Source organism: Caenorhabditis remanei, chromosome I, assembly GCF_010183535.1.
Source record: "Caenorhabditis remanei strain PX506 chromosome I, whole genome shotgun sequence".
Taxonomy (NCBI): Eukaryota; Metazoa; Nematoda; class Chromadorea; order Rhabditida; family Rhabditidae; genus Caenorhabditis; species Caenorhabditis remanei.
Window position 1 is genome coordinate 9471103 of NC_071328.1, and position 15318 is coordinate 9486420.

Here is a 15318-nt window from a genome sequence, read left to right on the forward strand (position 1 = left end):
CCCAGTATTGCTCAGGTCAATAGTCTAACCAAAAGGTGTACGACCCAGTCTGGGGATCTTAGATTTCCGTATGTCCCCTATGAAGTTTTGTACAGTTAGCCCTAGGCGGAGTCTTTACTTGGCTCTCTTCGTTAATCTTCTGGCTAGATTGCTGTTAGCAAATTAATGTCACACTATCATTTTTGGAGCTATTCAAATAGATTATCGCTGTAATTCTGTCCTTGCGTTGGAAAGCTGCATCTAAAACTCAACATATTTCTAGCTTTTCAAGAAAATCAACGGCAAAGAGGCAAAAGTTAGTTATAACTGGGAAATGATGATATGCAAAAGCATCTGAAATGTTTTGCTCGTGAAATTGACCGCACTGTCCGCAAACACAGAGAATAACAACTACGGACTTTTGAAAAAAAATTTAAAAAATGGCGGTTATTCGGTTCGGAATATAATTTTTGTTGTTTTCAGAAAAAATTGCAAATTTTCTGAAGAATTTGACCTAAATAGCACTATAAAAAATTGCAGTTTGTTTTATTAATTTAAAATAATAATAATTTTTTGTCAGAAACAAAATGTCCGACGATGAGCATGACGAAGCAGACATGTCAGCTGAAGAAACTCCACACGGCGACTTCGACTTACAAGTAATTCTCGGGAATTTTTCTTTAGAGGTATAATTTCAGTAAAATTACGAAAATTGAAATAAATTGTTCTAGCCTTCAAAATTTGATGACATTCTGAAAGCAGCGAAACAGTTCGGAGACCCTCATCGTTTTCTGATCAACAAATTTATCCTGGAGCCGACTATGAGTAGAAAAAAAATGAACTATCTTTTTACGAAATACGTGACTACTGTCAAAGAAAAAAGTAAGCTTCAGTAATATCCAGCTCGTGTATCCAATTTTTACAGAGCATCCAGAAGCGTTTATGAAGATCCAAATCACATCAGAGGAATCGAAAGAACTGTCTAGATCTATTGTAAAAACAATGAACACTGCAAATGGAAAAATTGTAAGGGCGTCCAAGCAAAAACATAATTGAAAATAGAAACATTTCAGAGGAATGACTTCAGACCATGGCGATTTGTTCCTTCGACCGATGAAAAAACTCCTAACGAGTATGTCACGATGACGGGATGCTCTAGAAATTCATCTATCATCAGTGAGGCCAGCGAACTGACGTTAGATAATACTCGTACCTCTAACCAAATTAACGTTTCTACTTACAGAAAATCTGAACGCGCTTTATTCCTCGCAATTCTCGAAGAGATGATGTGCGGAGATGGAACTGTGAAGATGTCCTGGATTCACTCAATTATCCAAAGAGAACCACACAAAGTACCGGGCCCGAAATGTGATATGTTCATGGCGAAGATGACTAGGCAGAAATATTTTTCTATGGTTAGAATAACAATTTTTGTGAACTTTGTATCAGTTACTTTCAGGATGATGATAGAGAAATCGTTGAAATTTCTCCAAGAACAATCATCGAGCTCGAGCCATGGCTACGTGCCAAATTTTCTGAAGAGCTAAAGTTGTGCGAGTTGTGCCGAAGAATTATCTCAAGACCAATTTATACTGCAGAATGTAACAAATGTCAATCAACATATCACTTCAATTGCTTTAAAAAGTATGAATCAATCTTTACTTCGAATAACTGCTTCAATTTTCAGCGCCACAGTGATTTCAAACCAAGACAGTGTAGAGTGCAGTAAATGCCCAGAAAAGATTACTTTGGATGAAGTAAACGATCAAATAGTTCTCAAAAAAGCTCAGGGAATCTCTCGAGCTCCATCCCGATCAGCTACAGCATCTCTTTCACGATCTGCTTCAGCAGTACCTGATCCATCAGCGTCGAACGATGCTGCCCTGGATGATTCTGATGCTGGAACTGCAAACCAGACCACTGTCAAAGAAGAGGAAGATGATGATCTTGACATGTCGAAAAAACCACCAAAAACTATAAAGGTCTCCAAAAAGAGCAAAGGTACAAGAAAACGAGTGATCGCGGACAGTGATAGCGACTAATCTGATTTAGAATACACTTTTGTTTCCTCACTCTTCATCCGTCTTCAAGGTTCCCACGAAAAATAGGGAAATTTCTTCAATTATACCCGTCCGGTTCAATGACTCTGTCACCACATTTTCATTCTTTTCGTTGTTATGTTACTTTTTTCTCCCATTTACTTAAGTCTCCGGTTTTCTGACTTTGCCCACTCAATTCGTACGGTTTTTCTGAAACAAAAGATCTGCAAATAGTTGTTGAATCAAGAATTTAATCTTCTCTGAAAGCCTCTTCTTGTTCACTTTTTATCATTGTTATCACGAGACATGCCAGAGAATACTGATAAATTTATTGATTTTTTATTTTCCGCAACATTTTGTTCGTTCGATCAACCTGATTTCATCGGGTTTCATTTTTCGGATTCTCGATGTATTTTGTATCTATTTTGTAATTTCAGGAGTTGATGGCCACTAGAAAGTGCAATGTATTTGCTCTGGCTGGATGTACAAATTCGGGAAAATCCACCTTAGCGAAGGAATTTCAGCGCTATGTGAGTCAAACTGGTTAGTTAATTAATCAACGGTTTCAAAAATTTAGTTTGGTGCTGCGGACACAACAATAATCAACCAGGATGAATTCTACAAAACTGAGAACGAAGTAAGCCTTTGAATTGAAAAGTATTCAAGGAGTAAAAAACTTTCTAGGTAGAGAAAATCTATCATCCAGCTGCAAAAACTCTCACCGAACAAGGATATTATTGGAGTTTTGATGAGAAAGAAGCAATAAATGTGAATCAATTCAAAGAAAGAATTATTGAAAAATCGAAAATTTATAAAAATGTGATTATCGATGGAAACATGATCACAGAAATGGATGAAATCGTGGAACTTTGTGGGAGAATCGTAGTGTTGACACTTGATATTGTCAGTGGTTTACTTTATTTGGCTTAGCAAATATTTCCTGGTTTCAGAAAACTTGTCGTCGACGACGTGAAGCCCGTACGGATTATGTACCTCCGGATACTCCTGGTTACTTTGATAATGTTGCTTTCCCAGCTTATTTGAGGCATTTGGAAAATGCAAGAAAAAGAAGTAATCCAATACATTTATTATATAAATTGATTCAAATCCCAAGTGCGTTTTTCAGGTCGAACGGACTCTCGTATTACATTCATCGACGTCTCTGAACCGAGGTTTTCGGACAGAAATGAATCAATCATTGACTTTCGAGAACAAATTCTCAATGATCATATCAAGTTGACTGATGAGGAGCTAAAAGTCAACGTTGTAGATCAGTTGGTTAGTCAGTAAGTTTTCAATCTACAAATTCCGAAATCAATCAAAAACCTATTATAGTCCGTCCTGTGGCGCCATCTCAACATTCAACGGTGTGACACGTGACAACCACGCTGGTCGGGACGTTGTTCACCTTTCTTATGATTGTCACGACTTAATGGCTTACAAAAAACTACGTGGAATATGTGCTCAGATTCGAACGGCTTTCCCTGATGTAAAGAAGATTGCCATATTCCACCGTCTGGGAAGAGTGGACGTTGGAGAATCGTCAGTTGTCATATCTACATCATCCCCCCATCGGAAAACTGCAATAGAGGCAACTGGAAGATGTATTGACTTGTTGAAAGATCATGCACCGATCTTCAAATATGAAGAATATTCAAATGGAGAGACGAAAGGAACGAAAGGAACTTGGAAATCAAATGTGGAGGATAGCCAACAGAACTGTTAACTCCTAGCGAAAATGATAGAACCTCAATTGTGATATTTATTAATTTTTTTAGATGAATGATTTAATTTTCACTTTTTTCTCTGCGTTTCAGATTAATATTACTCGAAAAACCAGTCGCCAGTCCACTTTCATCTCTCCACTCTTTTGCGGGTATATAACGGCCTAGAGAGACACAGAGATGGTGACATGAATGGTGTAAGCGGCAGCGTGTGTGTTTTGCGTGCTGAGAGTTGTTGGTTCGATTCCAACGACCCGTCGATGACGACCAGAAGTTATCCCTGTCTGAATGATTGTGAGGAAAAAAGACTATGGTAACACTCCGAGACTAATTTTTCCTTTTATTTGTTCAACAATTGCTTTATTTCAGTTCCCGTGAAAAAAATGACACCCGTAAAAACAGAAAAAGAGGTTTAGAATCAATTCAAGTCGATATTTTGTTCATAATCAATATTGTTCGAATTGAAGGTGAAGACAATTTCTGAAATGTTTACAAATATTACGAATAAGGAAAATTTTAATGAATTACCATATGAGAACATGTCAAGAAGAACACTTGTGGATATGACAACGGAGAGAATAATAGCGAAAGCATCCACGATTTCAGTGTTTGTCGCGATTTCCCATAGCCATACAGAGCTGACAGAAAGCATCATTTTGGAGATTTGAAGTGTCAGAAAAGTGAATTCATACATGAACTGAAAGAATTTTGATTCGAAGAACAACATAGTTTATGTACAAACCTTGAGAATGGGGACAGAATAAACAGTGAAAGTTGTTGCCAAACTGACACATGAAATCAGAGTGAATTGAATTGGAAGAAGAATCATCTGAAATTAAATCAAGACTTCGAACTGAAGAGAGGAGAAGACTGAGATATATTGAAGAAATAAATCCATTTAAACTGATTTATTATAAATTCACAACACTGCGCCGCATGGCTTTAAAGGCGCATCCCATTTATTAGAAATTTCGCGGAATGGTCTCGTAGTTGAAAAAGATCAAATACCCTATTTTCGAGCTTTGCAGGTCTAAAAATAAATGCAAATAATGTTTTTCGCTTCGAGACCATTTTGAACAAATTAGAGGCGCCAAAAGCCATGCGGCGCAGTGTCGGAAATTCATAATACATACTAGGAACGGCGGAATTCTCGTTTTAGGAGGACCGAAATGTCCTTTCCTACGTGAGGAAATACTCGATTCATGGGAGGAGATCATTCGTAAAATGTTTCGTCTCGACAGAAAACAAATAAATCTTAATAAGTCGTTGTATTTGTATCATTTCGAATTTCAACACTGAAAAAGGATATGAACGGTTTTCTACTGATTTTGCTACTGTCCCTCTTTAGTTATCCTACAGTAGTCTAGGCCAGTATTAAGGGAAAAAATAAACAAAATGTTTTACTATAAGCCCTAGAAGCGAAAGTGAACCGAAAAACCAAGTGAGCCATTGAACTGACCTTGTCTAAAAAAACACCCGCAGCGTTTGATTAAATACTAATGTCTGCTTGCAGAAGGGGTGACCGAAAAAAACAGACAATTAATTGCACAAGTCATAAATGCATATATAGTATGTAGATGTATACGTTTTTGTTTATAAAACCTATCACTGGGTCATCAAAACAAGGGGCGGTGATGATGAAAAAAGATAATGAACTGAAAGAATGTTGCCATTTAGAATGGAATTGAGCAGAAGTCCCACTACGAGTCAGAAGTCGTAAAACGCGAGTTCAAAGATTACTACAGTATACTTTCAAAAAGATTTTCCTGTGTATGAAATATCTTAGAGGAAATAAGATTTCAACGCGAAAACTTCTGAAAGGTATACTGTAACTATAGATCCTTTTTTTTTGGGCATAAAACTTTTCGAAATCGTTAAGGTAGAATGATCCATTTCATTTGCACTCTGTTCTTCAAATGACGAATTCTTTCATTCTCTAAAAAAAACAAAGAAAAGTGTGCAAAATCAAACACTGATACTTTTATTTATTTCAGTGACAGTAACCAAAGACCATTTCTTTTTCGTAACAAACAAAAAACGAAACTAAATAGAGACATGATAAGGTGGAAGTTCCACGGAGGTTAACATGTGGTGGTCAATGGAATCAAACGTAAAGTCACGTGGCGGAAAAGATCTTAGGTCATGAATCATTGAATTTGTACAAGAATTTCTAGTTTTCGGAGAGAAAAGGGAGGAAATAATTAAACATTAGAAGGGGCTGTCGCGCCTCCGACGCTATTGCTCTTGTTTTCACCACACTAAAACTCCACTAGAAAACATTTTGTGCATTTCTAACAATTTTTGAAGTGATAACAAACCAATTGGAGGGTTAGAATAACAGCTATTCGGACATTGGAACAAACATACTTTGAACAGAGTATTCAATAAAAGATGATTGCAATAACAGGGGAGTATTTTCAAAGATGTCGTTTCTATTTCTGACGTTGTCGTAAAGCAAAAACAGGTTTTCAATTCAGGAAAAAGGTCGTTTCTCCTCTTTTTCGAACTTAAAATCTCTATAGGAAGTCAACCTCTTTCATTTAATTCCAAAGATTGTTCACTATCTGCAAATTAAGAATTACGAAGTTAAATGCCGTCACAAAACCGTGCGTATTTTTGACCACAAATGTAGTTTAGATCTAATTTTTTGGTTCATTGCGTTTTTTTTGTTTCAGAGAAATTTCAAGGATGAGATGAAATCGAATTAGACTACAACTGTATGTTGTGCTTAGGATGAACAAAAAAAATCCCATGAAAATTTCAGAAACATTTTTCATCCCTTTTTCAAACGAACTTTTGTGACAAAATGTTTTTGAAACTACTAACGCAGTGAGAGGTTTTAGTAAGATAGGAGGAAATCTTGGCAGATTGTCCTGGCAGGTGGTTTTGAGTCAGTTTTCGTTTTAAAAGGAATGTTGTGAAGCAATTCAGTGTAGAAGGAAAGACATTGAACAAGTGGAAGCTGAGCAAGAAATCAAATGATGTGTTCGTAAAATTTCAATCGGAACTCTCTTCGAATTTCAACTACGGAATCTTCACAAAATGTCCGTGAACTTTTACTCTCTTTCACTTTTTGTGTCCTTTTTCATTTTCCTAGAAAGTAATTCTCTTAATTTCTCCTGGTTATTTCTCTTTTTGTCAAACTGACAAAAATCCTCCCGTTTGTCTTTGAAAAGTTGACAACAGTGAGCAAGAAGAAAGATATCTAACGATGACGTCGGTCAACAAGAAAAGAAATCCTAGAAAGAATCAAACTCCAAAGGATGGTTAGTACTCAGTCATCTGAATAAACCTGACGTCTTCTTTTTTTCAGTGACTTTGGAAACAGAAGATGGAACTCAGGCGGATCGTCCAAAGAAGAAGGTTGTGAAAAAGAGAAGTGCTGTGGTGAGACGGGCGGCTCAATATGGAGATGTGAACGAAGCAATGCTCAAAGATTTTGTGAAGACTACACTTGAAACTGGTGTTAAACAGCTGAGTTCAGAGTTTATGAATCTTAAAATTGAGACTCAACCATGTCATAAACCGAAGACCGGACATGAGACTCATCCGGAGAAAAATCGGTACAAAGGTGGGTATGAGGACGAGTTTCATGAATAGTAGAATGGGTTTGAGGTAACATTTCCAGATGTTTACTGTATTGATGATACTCGTGTAATTCTGAAATGGCCTGAAGACAATCCTAACGACTATATTCATGCGAATTGGGTTAAAATCAACGGACTCAACAAGTTCATTTGTACTCAAGGACCAACCGAAAAGACGATTGACGACTTCTATCGTCTTGTTTGGCAAGAGAAAGCTCCGTGTGTTGTGATGCTCTGTAATATTATGGAACTCGGAAAGAAGAAATGTGAACAGTATTGGCCGGAAGCTGTAGATGGTTCAATGGTTTTGATGGACGGAAAGTTGACAGTGAAGATTACGGAACCGGCAAGAGAAGTCGAGCAGAATATATTGCTTATGAAGATCTCTTTGACGGATGATAAGGGGGTTTGTCTCTGTGATTTATTGACATAATGAAATGACATGTTTAATTATTTTTATCATCCTGTTTCAGACAGTCCATAATTTCGAACACTGGCAGTGGAAGGCGTGGCCTGATCGTGGAGTTCCGGAAATCCCCATGGCCGTTTTCAGACTTCTTATTCGAGTTTAGTTTTAATGACATTCCGAATTAATGTGCCATCATTTTCAGCTGAAAACTGCTAGTCCAATCATCGTTCATTGCTCAGCGGGAATCGGTAGAACCGGATCAATTGTTGGCCTTGAAATCGCTTTGGTGAAGTTCTGTGCTGGAGAGAAAGTAGTTCTGAAGGATATAGTCAAAGAGATCCGTAATCAACGTCATGGATCAGTTCAAACTGATGCTCAATACCTTTTCATGCATCGTGTACTTCTGGCTTTAGCTGAAAATAGAAAGGTTTTTTTCGATATCAAAAGTAACCTCAACAAATCGAGAACATCTTTCAGATTACTAGTCCAGAAATGAGCGCATTCGTAACAGAGTACGACAAGGTGATTGCGACAAAGAATGGATAGCGAGAAAAAGAAACTGAGCTAGTTAAGATAAACAATTATGAATGGTGACTATGAATGAATCTTATTTTAATTGAAAACATCATTTTTCACGACTTGGCAGGCATATGCATCACGGAAATCTTGAGTTTTATGTAACTTATATCTCTTCTAAGCAGCTTCCCAAGAGAATACTCTAGTTATTTCATTAACTTCTACAATCCTTTCTTTTCACTTCTAGTTTTCGGAATTTTCGACTACGGTATTATCAAAATAAAAAAGTTCCGACATTTTTTCTTACGACAAAATGCAGACTCAGTACAAAATTACTACTGTGTCTGCATTCTGACGTGAAAAAAAATGTCGGAACTTTTTTATTTCGACAATAGGTACAATAACACAAAGCTCACACTGAAGTATGCGGTGATTGCAAAAAATGTGTGCGACATTTGCGGTGGGCGTGTCGTCGGCGCCAAGTCGTACTTTTCGAATTCCAAGTTTTTCTGTTTATTTAAATAATTAGGCTTAGAAGTAAATATACATTCATGTTTCCAGCAGCAAAAAGTTATGCTTTCTATTTTCACCTGAAATCTTTTTTTTGAAATTTCTTTTGTCTTTTCAAAGTGGCCTTTTCTGTCAGTAAATCACAGACGTCACTACTCTGCGCATGCCGATTTCTCACTTCGCCTTCGTTTTGCACTGCACATCTGCATGATCCTCTCTTCATTCGGTTTCTCTGTTCTCAATTTTTCTTACGGCAATCTTTATCTCCCAAAATTCAAAATTCTTCAATATTTTTCAGAATTTTTCTAAAATGAGCAGTCGAACTACGAATAGCTCAAGGCTTGATGAGTCAATCCGTTCAAGTCAAAAGGAAACACAGAACTATTGGGGATTTGCAAATTTCCCGAATCAAGTTTTCCGTCGAGCAGTCAAAAATGGATTCGATTTCACTTTGATGGTCGTTGGTGTGTTAAAAACGAAAGGGAGTATCAGTATGTTAATATTATCATTTAGGACGAAGTGGTCTTGGAAAATCAACATTTATCAACACTTTATTCCTTGCTGAAATCAACAATCTGAGTGAGCAAGACTTGATTTCCACAGAAGCCCATCCTTCAACTGTTCGTGTTGAAGAGAAACTGGTGAAATTAGTGGAAAACAGTGTGACACTTCAATTGACACTTGTCGATACACCAGGTTTCGGAGATGCTGTGAATAATTCGAAGTGGTGAGTGCATTCGTGAATAGCATTAAAATGCAAAATGGGGCATTTTAATTTGCACTTTTTCTTCGTGAATAGGTGCATAAAGAAAAAGTAAATTAATCTGTGAGATGTGTGCTTCTTATGGGAGACAAGATGTTGGGGTTCAAATTGAAGGAGAAAATGTCATGTACATATTTGAATTGTGATATTTATATCAATTTCAGCTGGGAGCCGATAGTCAACTACGTGGAAAGCAAGTTCTTCGAGCAATTCTGCGAGGAAACCCGAATCGATCGTCAAGAAAAAATTGTTGACAAATGTGTCCATCTTTGTCTTTACTTCATCGAACCGTCTGGTCATGGACTCAAAGCTATCGACATAGAATTGATGAAACATATCCATGGTCGTGTTAACATAGTCCCAGTTATCGCTAAAGCTGATTGTCTGACTCGCGAAGAGCTTCGTCGTTTCAAGGAACAAATCGTGAAAGATGCTGAGGCAGCCGAAATCAAACTCTATAAGTTCCCAGAGCTGGAAGATCCAACGGCCGACAAGGCAACCGCTGATAAATTGCGAAAGATCCTTCCATTCGCGATTATTGGATCGAACTCGCTGAAAGAACAACATGGACGTCGAATTCGGTACAGAGAATACCCATGGGGAACTGTGGAAGTGGAGAATATGGAGCATAATGATTTTTTGACACTTCGTGATATGATTATTCGAACCAATTTGATTGATATGATTGATGTTACTCGCAATGTGCATTATGAGAACTTCCGATTCCGTCAAATGGAAGGTCTCCCGAAAAACGAAAAGAATCGGTTAGTTGATTAGAGCCTCAAGATATTAATTGAAAATACATGTTTTCAGTGATCCTTTCACCCATTTCGAAGAAGAAAGACGACAAAAAGAGCGAGACTTGACTGACAAACGAGCGATGCTCGAGAAGGTTGTTCACTGATTCAGTAACCTATTCATCGTATATTATATTGCAGGTATTCAACGAGAAAACCACGGCTCGAACCCACAGAAATAATGAGAGAATGTCGGCTCTGGAAGAAGCGGAACAACAACACAAATTGAAAATGGAGGCGAAACGCGCTGAAATTCATCGTCTCCGTCATGAGATTGCTGATCTTCGCAGCGGGAATCTGTCCTCATCTCAGACGTCGTTGTCGATGTACAACGAAAACAATCAATCCCAGAATTCGACGATGAATTCTACAGCCAAATCAAGTCCACCACACAATGGCTCGTCATCAACTTCCGGAACAATGAAAAAAAGAATCGGCGGACTGGGAATCTTCAATCGCAACTGAGTATCACCATTTTTGTACTTCTATTTTTTCCGCCTTTGTAAATGCATTATCTCTATTGTATAATTGTATTGCATAATTTTCTTCTCACTTTTCTCTTTCAATCCCATCTGATTATTACTCATCTCTGAAACATTAATTCTTTTAAACTTATGAATCTGTGTGACGTTCTTTTCAATGTTTCAAATCACTACTGACGAGTTGAGAAGAATATTATCAGAATTTTCGAAATTCACCGGTAAGAACTTGAAAGAAACTGCTATTAATTAGTTTATTCACATTAACACACATGGGCTATTATTTTGAGAATTCTGATTACTAACAAGACCACTTGTATAAACATTTCTTCCGAAGGGATCAATACGACGCAATATTGATACATCCTTTTCTTTTCTCATTTCTTCTTCTTTCGGAGACAAAAAGAAGACAACATCTATCACATTCTTAAACTCTTCAATACTCAGATCAGAGTCAAATGGAATTTTTGGATCACTCAGTGAAATCAGCAGTCCATTGTTGCCATGAATTGCATCTGATATGGCTAATGATCTCCCGTATTCCCCATTGTTTCCATCCGAATGTTTCATTTTGCAACATAGAATTCTGGTAGAGTTTAAGTATTTCTTGATCATTGAATGAATTTGATTAGGAGTATAATGCTCAGTCTCGAATAGATAAACTTCTTTTCCAGTTAACATTCTCAGGGAATCTTCCAAGTTTCCAATCGAAAGATGTTGATAGCCACCTCTGAATCTGAAAAGAATGCTATTTAAAGACGAATTAAAAAATTAAATTACTTAGCGAAAGCCTTCTCCAAGAGTGGGCACCAAAAGGTGTCAGCTGGTGCTTGAGAATACAGCAATTCTCCATTTTTTGTTGGAAGACGATCGTCTATTTTGATGACGACGATGGTATCATCTTCAGTGAAGAATGTGAACTCGAAGTAACCTGGGAAAGTAAGGTTTGTGAAGTGGGGAGATAGTAAATTTTATGTTTATAAATACATGAATTCATGTTGTTAAAAATGATGACTCACCTCTATCAATTGGCTGATTCTTAACAACTTTCAAACTCAATTCTGGATCTTTCGTCAAAGAAATAACTGCTGCGAGAAAGAATCCACCACCGAATTTTTGAATAACTTCTTCCCTTTTCGGGTGACTCGATGAGAGAAATCGTGAATAAACTGCTATTTCGTGAGGACGAAGCCAAATAACTCCTTCATTTCGAAGCAGTGGTGGAAGATTTTCATCACAACATTCGAATTCTGGATCTTCAAACATTGTGAAATCTGATGAAAAAGTAGAAAAAAGAGAATGATGATGGGTCACACAGATACACTTCTTTCGTTCACTTCTCTCTACTCTATCACGCACACTTTTCTTATTTTTCATCGATTGAGAGTGTAAACATTTTTTCAGAAGACTCACTTTCAAAGAAACTCAATAAATTTGAGGATTGAGGGAGAATACTGCTTGTTAAAATTGTTGCGGACCATATTTTCATACACTCTGCAAATTCTTGAATCGGGCTCAAGATCTTGCTTCATTGGAGTAACCTGGAGCTATCGATACCTCTCTGATAATTCAATTCTCGTCATGTTAAACGAGAATGCTATCAACAGTTCTGTGTTCGTTCTGAAAAATAGTATTTTTCCAAGTTGAGTCTGAAAAGAAGATGAAAATGTTTCAAAACTTGCATTTTTAACATTTTATTCGTTCTCCAAGCTGGCGCGTATGGCGAAGAAGGGGTTGGGATAAAAACAGTGATTTAAGAGTAGCTAGAATTCCTCATACAAAAGCATAAGTCACTAGTATCTCTGATTCGGAAATAAACGAAAAAAAATGGAGGAATGGGTGGAGGGGATCTGGGCAAAATCATGGAAAAGTCAATAGTTTTGTACACAAGAAACGAACACACACATGAATCAAGAGATAATATAGAGACGTGGCTATAAAGAATAGAGGGAATCCAGCAAGGGGAGAGAGAGATGAGAAAGTTGATTTTTTGGGGGTTTAAAGTACATTTAGTGATTTAAAAATAAGATAAAAGCGTAAAAGAGCGAAAAGCGAGAAGAGAAAGGAGCGAGTTATTCCAGAAGACGAGCCGATGTCGAATGTATTGAAGCCTTAAACTTTGTAGCTCATGATGAAATATTTGTCTGCTGGGAATGAAGCGGGGTGTTCGTCGATTGCGTATGGACGGAATCCAACATAACGAAGAGTTCTGGGGAATCCTTCGGTGGGGTTGATGCGGGATTTTTCGAAGATCGCCAGAACACGCTCCATTTCTGAAAGGTAAACATTTTATAAACAGCTAAATTATAACAATCTATTCTAACATACCGAGTTTATCCTCAGCAAATTCCAAAAGGTCCACAAAGTTCTTCTTGGAAATTCCGAGCACCGGCTGGTCGTGTGGAACCATCAGCGCCAATGTCTTCTCGTTGATCGCGCCAACTTGCCAGTTTGGAGAAACGGCCGAGACGATTGCGCGAGTTTCGTTCGGCATTTTAGTAAGTGCACCATGGGGGGCGTCAAAAACACCATCCGACGTCTCCAGGCTTGGTCGACGATTGAGTGGTCAACGAGCTGAAAAGAATCGGAACTTTGAGTTGAAATTCAAGTTGAGAGCTTACCTGTCGACGGCGACTTCGTTGACCATCGTAACTGGTTCCTGTTTATTATTACTACTAAACGATTTACTCAACATTGTTGCGCGCTTGGAAGGTTGTGAGGCGGGTGGGGGTAAACTGAAAATAAGATAATATCAATTAAGAAGATGTGAGGAAAAATAAGGAAATGTGGGCGAACGAAACCAAACCGGAAATACAATTTCAAGTCAGAAAATCGGGGCAGAATGATGTGAGAAATATTAGCTCAGCAGAGGGCTTACAACTGCGCTCCACCGAAATTCCCTTGAAAAATGTCTCTTTTTCTCTGCGTCTCTCAATTTCGCACACTATTTTCTTCAGTTTCGGTAGAGCGCGGTTGTAAGAAGCGCGCTGTGCTAATACTAAAGAGGAGAACAGAAGAACATGTGATCAATGTAAAATGAAGGGGCAAGGGAAGCGAGAGGACAAAAGGTGAGGAGACAGCAGAGAAATGAGGCGCAATGCTCTCAGCAGCGGCCGCTGGGCGCCAAGTAAAATCAATATGCATGACGTGGCTGTGGGAGAGTAAGAGCATGAAAGACGATAAAATGTGTTTGAAGTGGAGAGCGAAAGGAAACGCGCGAAATGAGCAGAAAGAGGTCGAGACGCCGCAGCAATGATTTTTATAACTGAAAATAAGGGTTTTATGCTGAATCGAAAAAGACGAACAACAGACGAATGTCAAACTAAGTTTGAAGTAAAATTGAAACAAATCGAACCAATAGGATCAAATCAAATGCCTGATGAGTGAATCACATCAAGATAATGATCTTTCCACGTCATCAAGAGTATTTGCCAGTCATTTCTATTTACAACGTTAAATTTCGACAGTACCATTAGCGACCTCTTCTAATCTTAAAATTGGCTTAAAAATATGATATCTTTCCCGGCGTCAATTAAAATCAAACATATGCAGTCGAAAGACCCATGATAACCAGTTGGATCTACTGATAAACATCCATATTTGTTAGTTCAGTAGATGAACTCTGAACACATTGAGTGATACCACCAGGTCTTCCTATTCAAAAAAAAAACAAGCCCGCCAAATTAACTATAAACTGACAGACGTACGAAAGAAACCCTATTATCAGATGCCTTTCACTAGCGTCAACAAAGTCACACCACCTGTCATGTGACCTTTTATAGCAAGATTTTTGATGGTAGAGAACAAGAATACGCGTCAATGTTACAGCAAGCTTTTCAGAAAAAATAATGGGAACATGAAAAGAGAAGAGTTGACATTGAATAAATTGAATGAAAGTTGGATAAGAGGCGACGTGTCTTATTTTTCTTATCAATGTACGCTGAATGTTCCGGAAAGATAACGATGTCATAAGACATGCTCCTCTACACAAAATTTCTCCGCCCACAAAAAGACATTGCGAAATTATTGGTTTCAGCGGTTTTCGTCGTCATTATTCGTTCAACGATGTGAAAATAGTATGTGAAAATACAAAATTGATCAATTGTTATGAAAGATGACATAAAGCGCCCAAAGAACAAAAAGGAAGTAGAACCAAGAATGGCGTTATCAAAGTGAAATACTGGTGCCTCCAACAGCTTTTATAAGGAAATCGGAAGAGGGGCGAGAGAAGCAGAGTTTTCTAACACTCTCTATCATTCGAATTATATTTCGCTGCTTTTCATTGATTTGCGAGGAGAGACACAGAGTATATGGCCGAGAAGACACGATGAAAAATATCTCACCATCAACTTCTAGGCGCTGTTCTATTTCTCTGCGAAGTAGTTCGTGTTTTTTTTCTTGAAAAGCCTGTCTTCTTGGACACAATAACAGCTGTTCGGATTGAATTTTTAGAATTGAGAGCAAAGATTTGGGGATGGACATGTGATTTCAGAGAACTCCATACTTGTCAAATCA

At 37.8% G+C, this 15318-nt stretch overlaps 6 protein-coding genes across 6 annotated transcripts; 3 read left to right on the forward strand and 3 right to left on the reverse strand.

The window, feature by feature from the left end:
• Positions 1–566: 566 nt before the first annotated feature.
• GCK72_001982 (uncharacterized protein) lies at positions 567–3744 on the forward strand (the record flags this gene model as incomplete). The annotated part of the gene is made up of 12 exons (XM_003114577.2): positions 567–665; positions 711–861; positions 905–1005; positions 1053–1394; positions 1439–1623; positions 1667–1961; positions 2456–2548; positions 2596–2655; positions 2703–2921; positions 2969–3089; positions 3145–3304; positions 3354–3744. 12 exons carry the CDS (start codon positions 567–569, stop codon positions 3742–3744), a joined length of 2217 nt encoding a protein of 738 aa, XP_003114625.2.
• Positions 3745–4160: 416 nt separating this feature from the next.
• On the reverse strand, positions 4161–4571 carry GCK72_001983 (uncharacterized protein; the record flags this gene model as incomplete). Its single annotated transcript, XM_053723215.1, has 3 exons — positions 4161–4222; positions 4271–4439; positions 4485–4571. The coding sequence occupies 3 exons, from the start codon at positions 4569–4571 to the stop codon at positions 4161–4163; spliced, it is 318 nt and encodes a 105-aa protein (XP_053591860.1).
• Positions 4572–6953: 2382 nt separating this feature from the next.
• Positions 6954–8284, forward strand: GCK72_001984 (uncharacterized protein; the record flags this gene model as incomplete). The annotated part of the gene is made up of 6 exons (XM_003114677.1): positions 6954–7008; positions 7056–7313; positions 7371–7735; positions 7803–7895; positions 7941–8165; positions 8216–8284. The coding sequence occupies 6 exons, from the start codon at positions 6954–6956 to the stop codon at positions 8282–8284; spliced, it is 1065 nt and encodes a 354-aa protein (XP_003114725.1).
• A 790-nt stretch (positions 8285–9074) lies between these two features.
• On the forward strand, positions 9075–10789 carry GCK72_001985 (uncharacterized protein; the record flags this gene model as incomplete). The annotated part of the gene is made up of 5 exons (XM_003115050.2): positions 9075–9228; positions 9278–9491; positions 9692–10291; positions 10341–10419; positions 10466–10789. The coding sequence occupies 5 exons, from the start codon at positions 9075–9077 to the stop codon at positions 10787–10789; spliced, it is 1371 nt and encodes a 456-aa protein (XP_003115098.1).
• Positions 10790–11061: 272 nt separating this feature from the next.
• On the reverse strand, positions 11062–12069 carry GCK72_001986 (uncharacterized protein; the record flags this gene model as incomplete). Its single annotated transcript, XM_003114672.2, has 3 exons — positions 11062–11539; positions 11584–11734; positions 11823–12069. The coding sequence occupies 3 exons, from the start codon at positions 12067–12069 to the stop codon at positions 11062–11064; spliced, it is 876 nt and encodes a 291-aa protein (XP_003114720.2).
• An 846-nt stretch (positions 12070–12915) lies between these two features.
• Positions 12916–13297, reverse strand: GCK72_001987 (uncharacterized protein; the record flags this gene model as incomplete). The annotated part of the gene is made up of 2 exons (XM_003114949.1): positions 12916–13076; positions 13132–13297. 2 exons carry the CDS (start codon positions 13295–13297, stop codon positions 12916–12918), a joined length of 327 nt encoding a protein of 108 aa, XP_003114997.1.
• Between the last annotated feature and the right edge of the window lie 2021 nt (positions 13298–15318).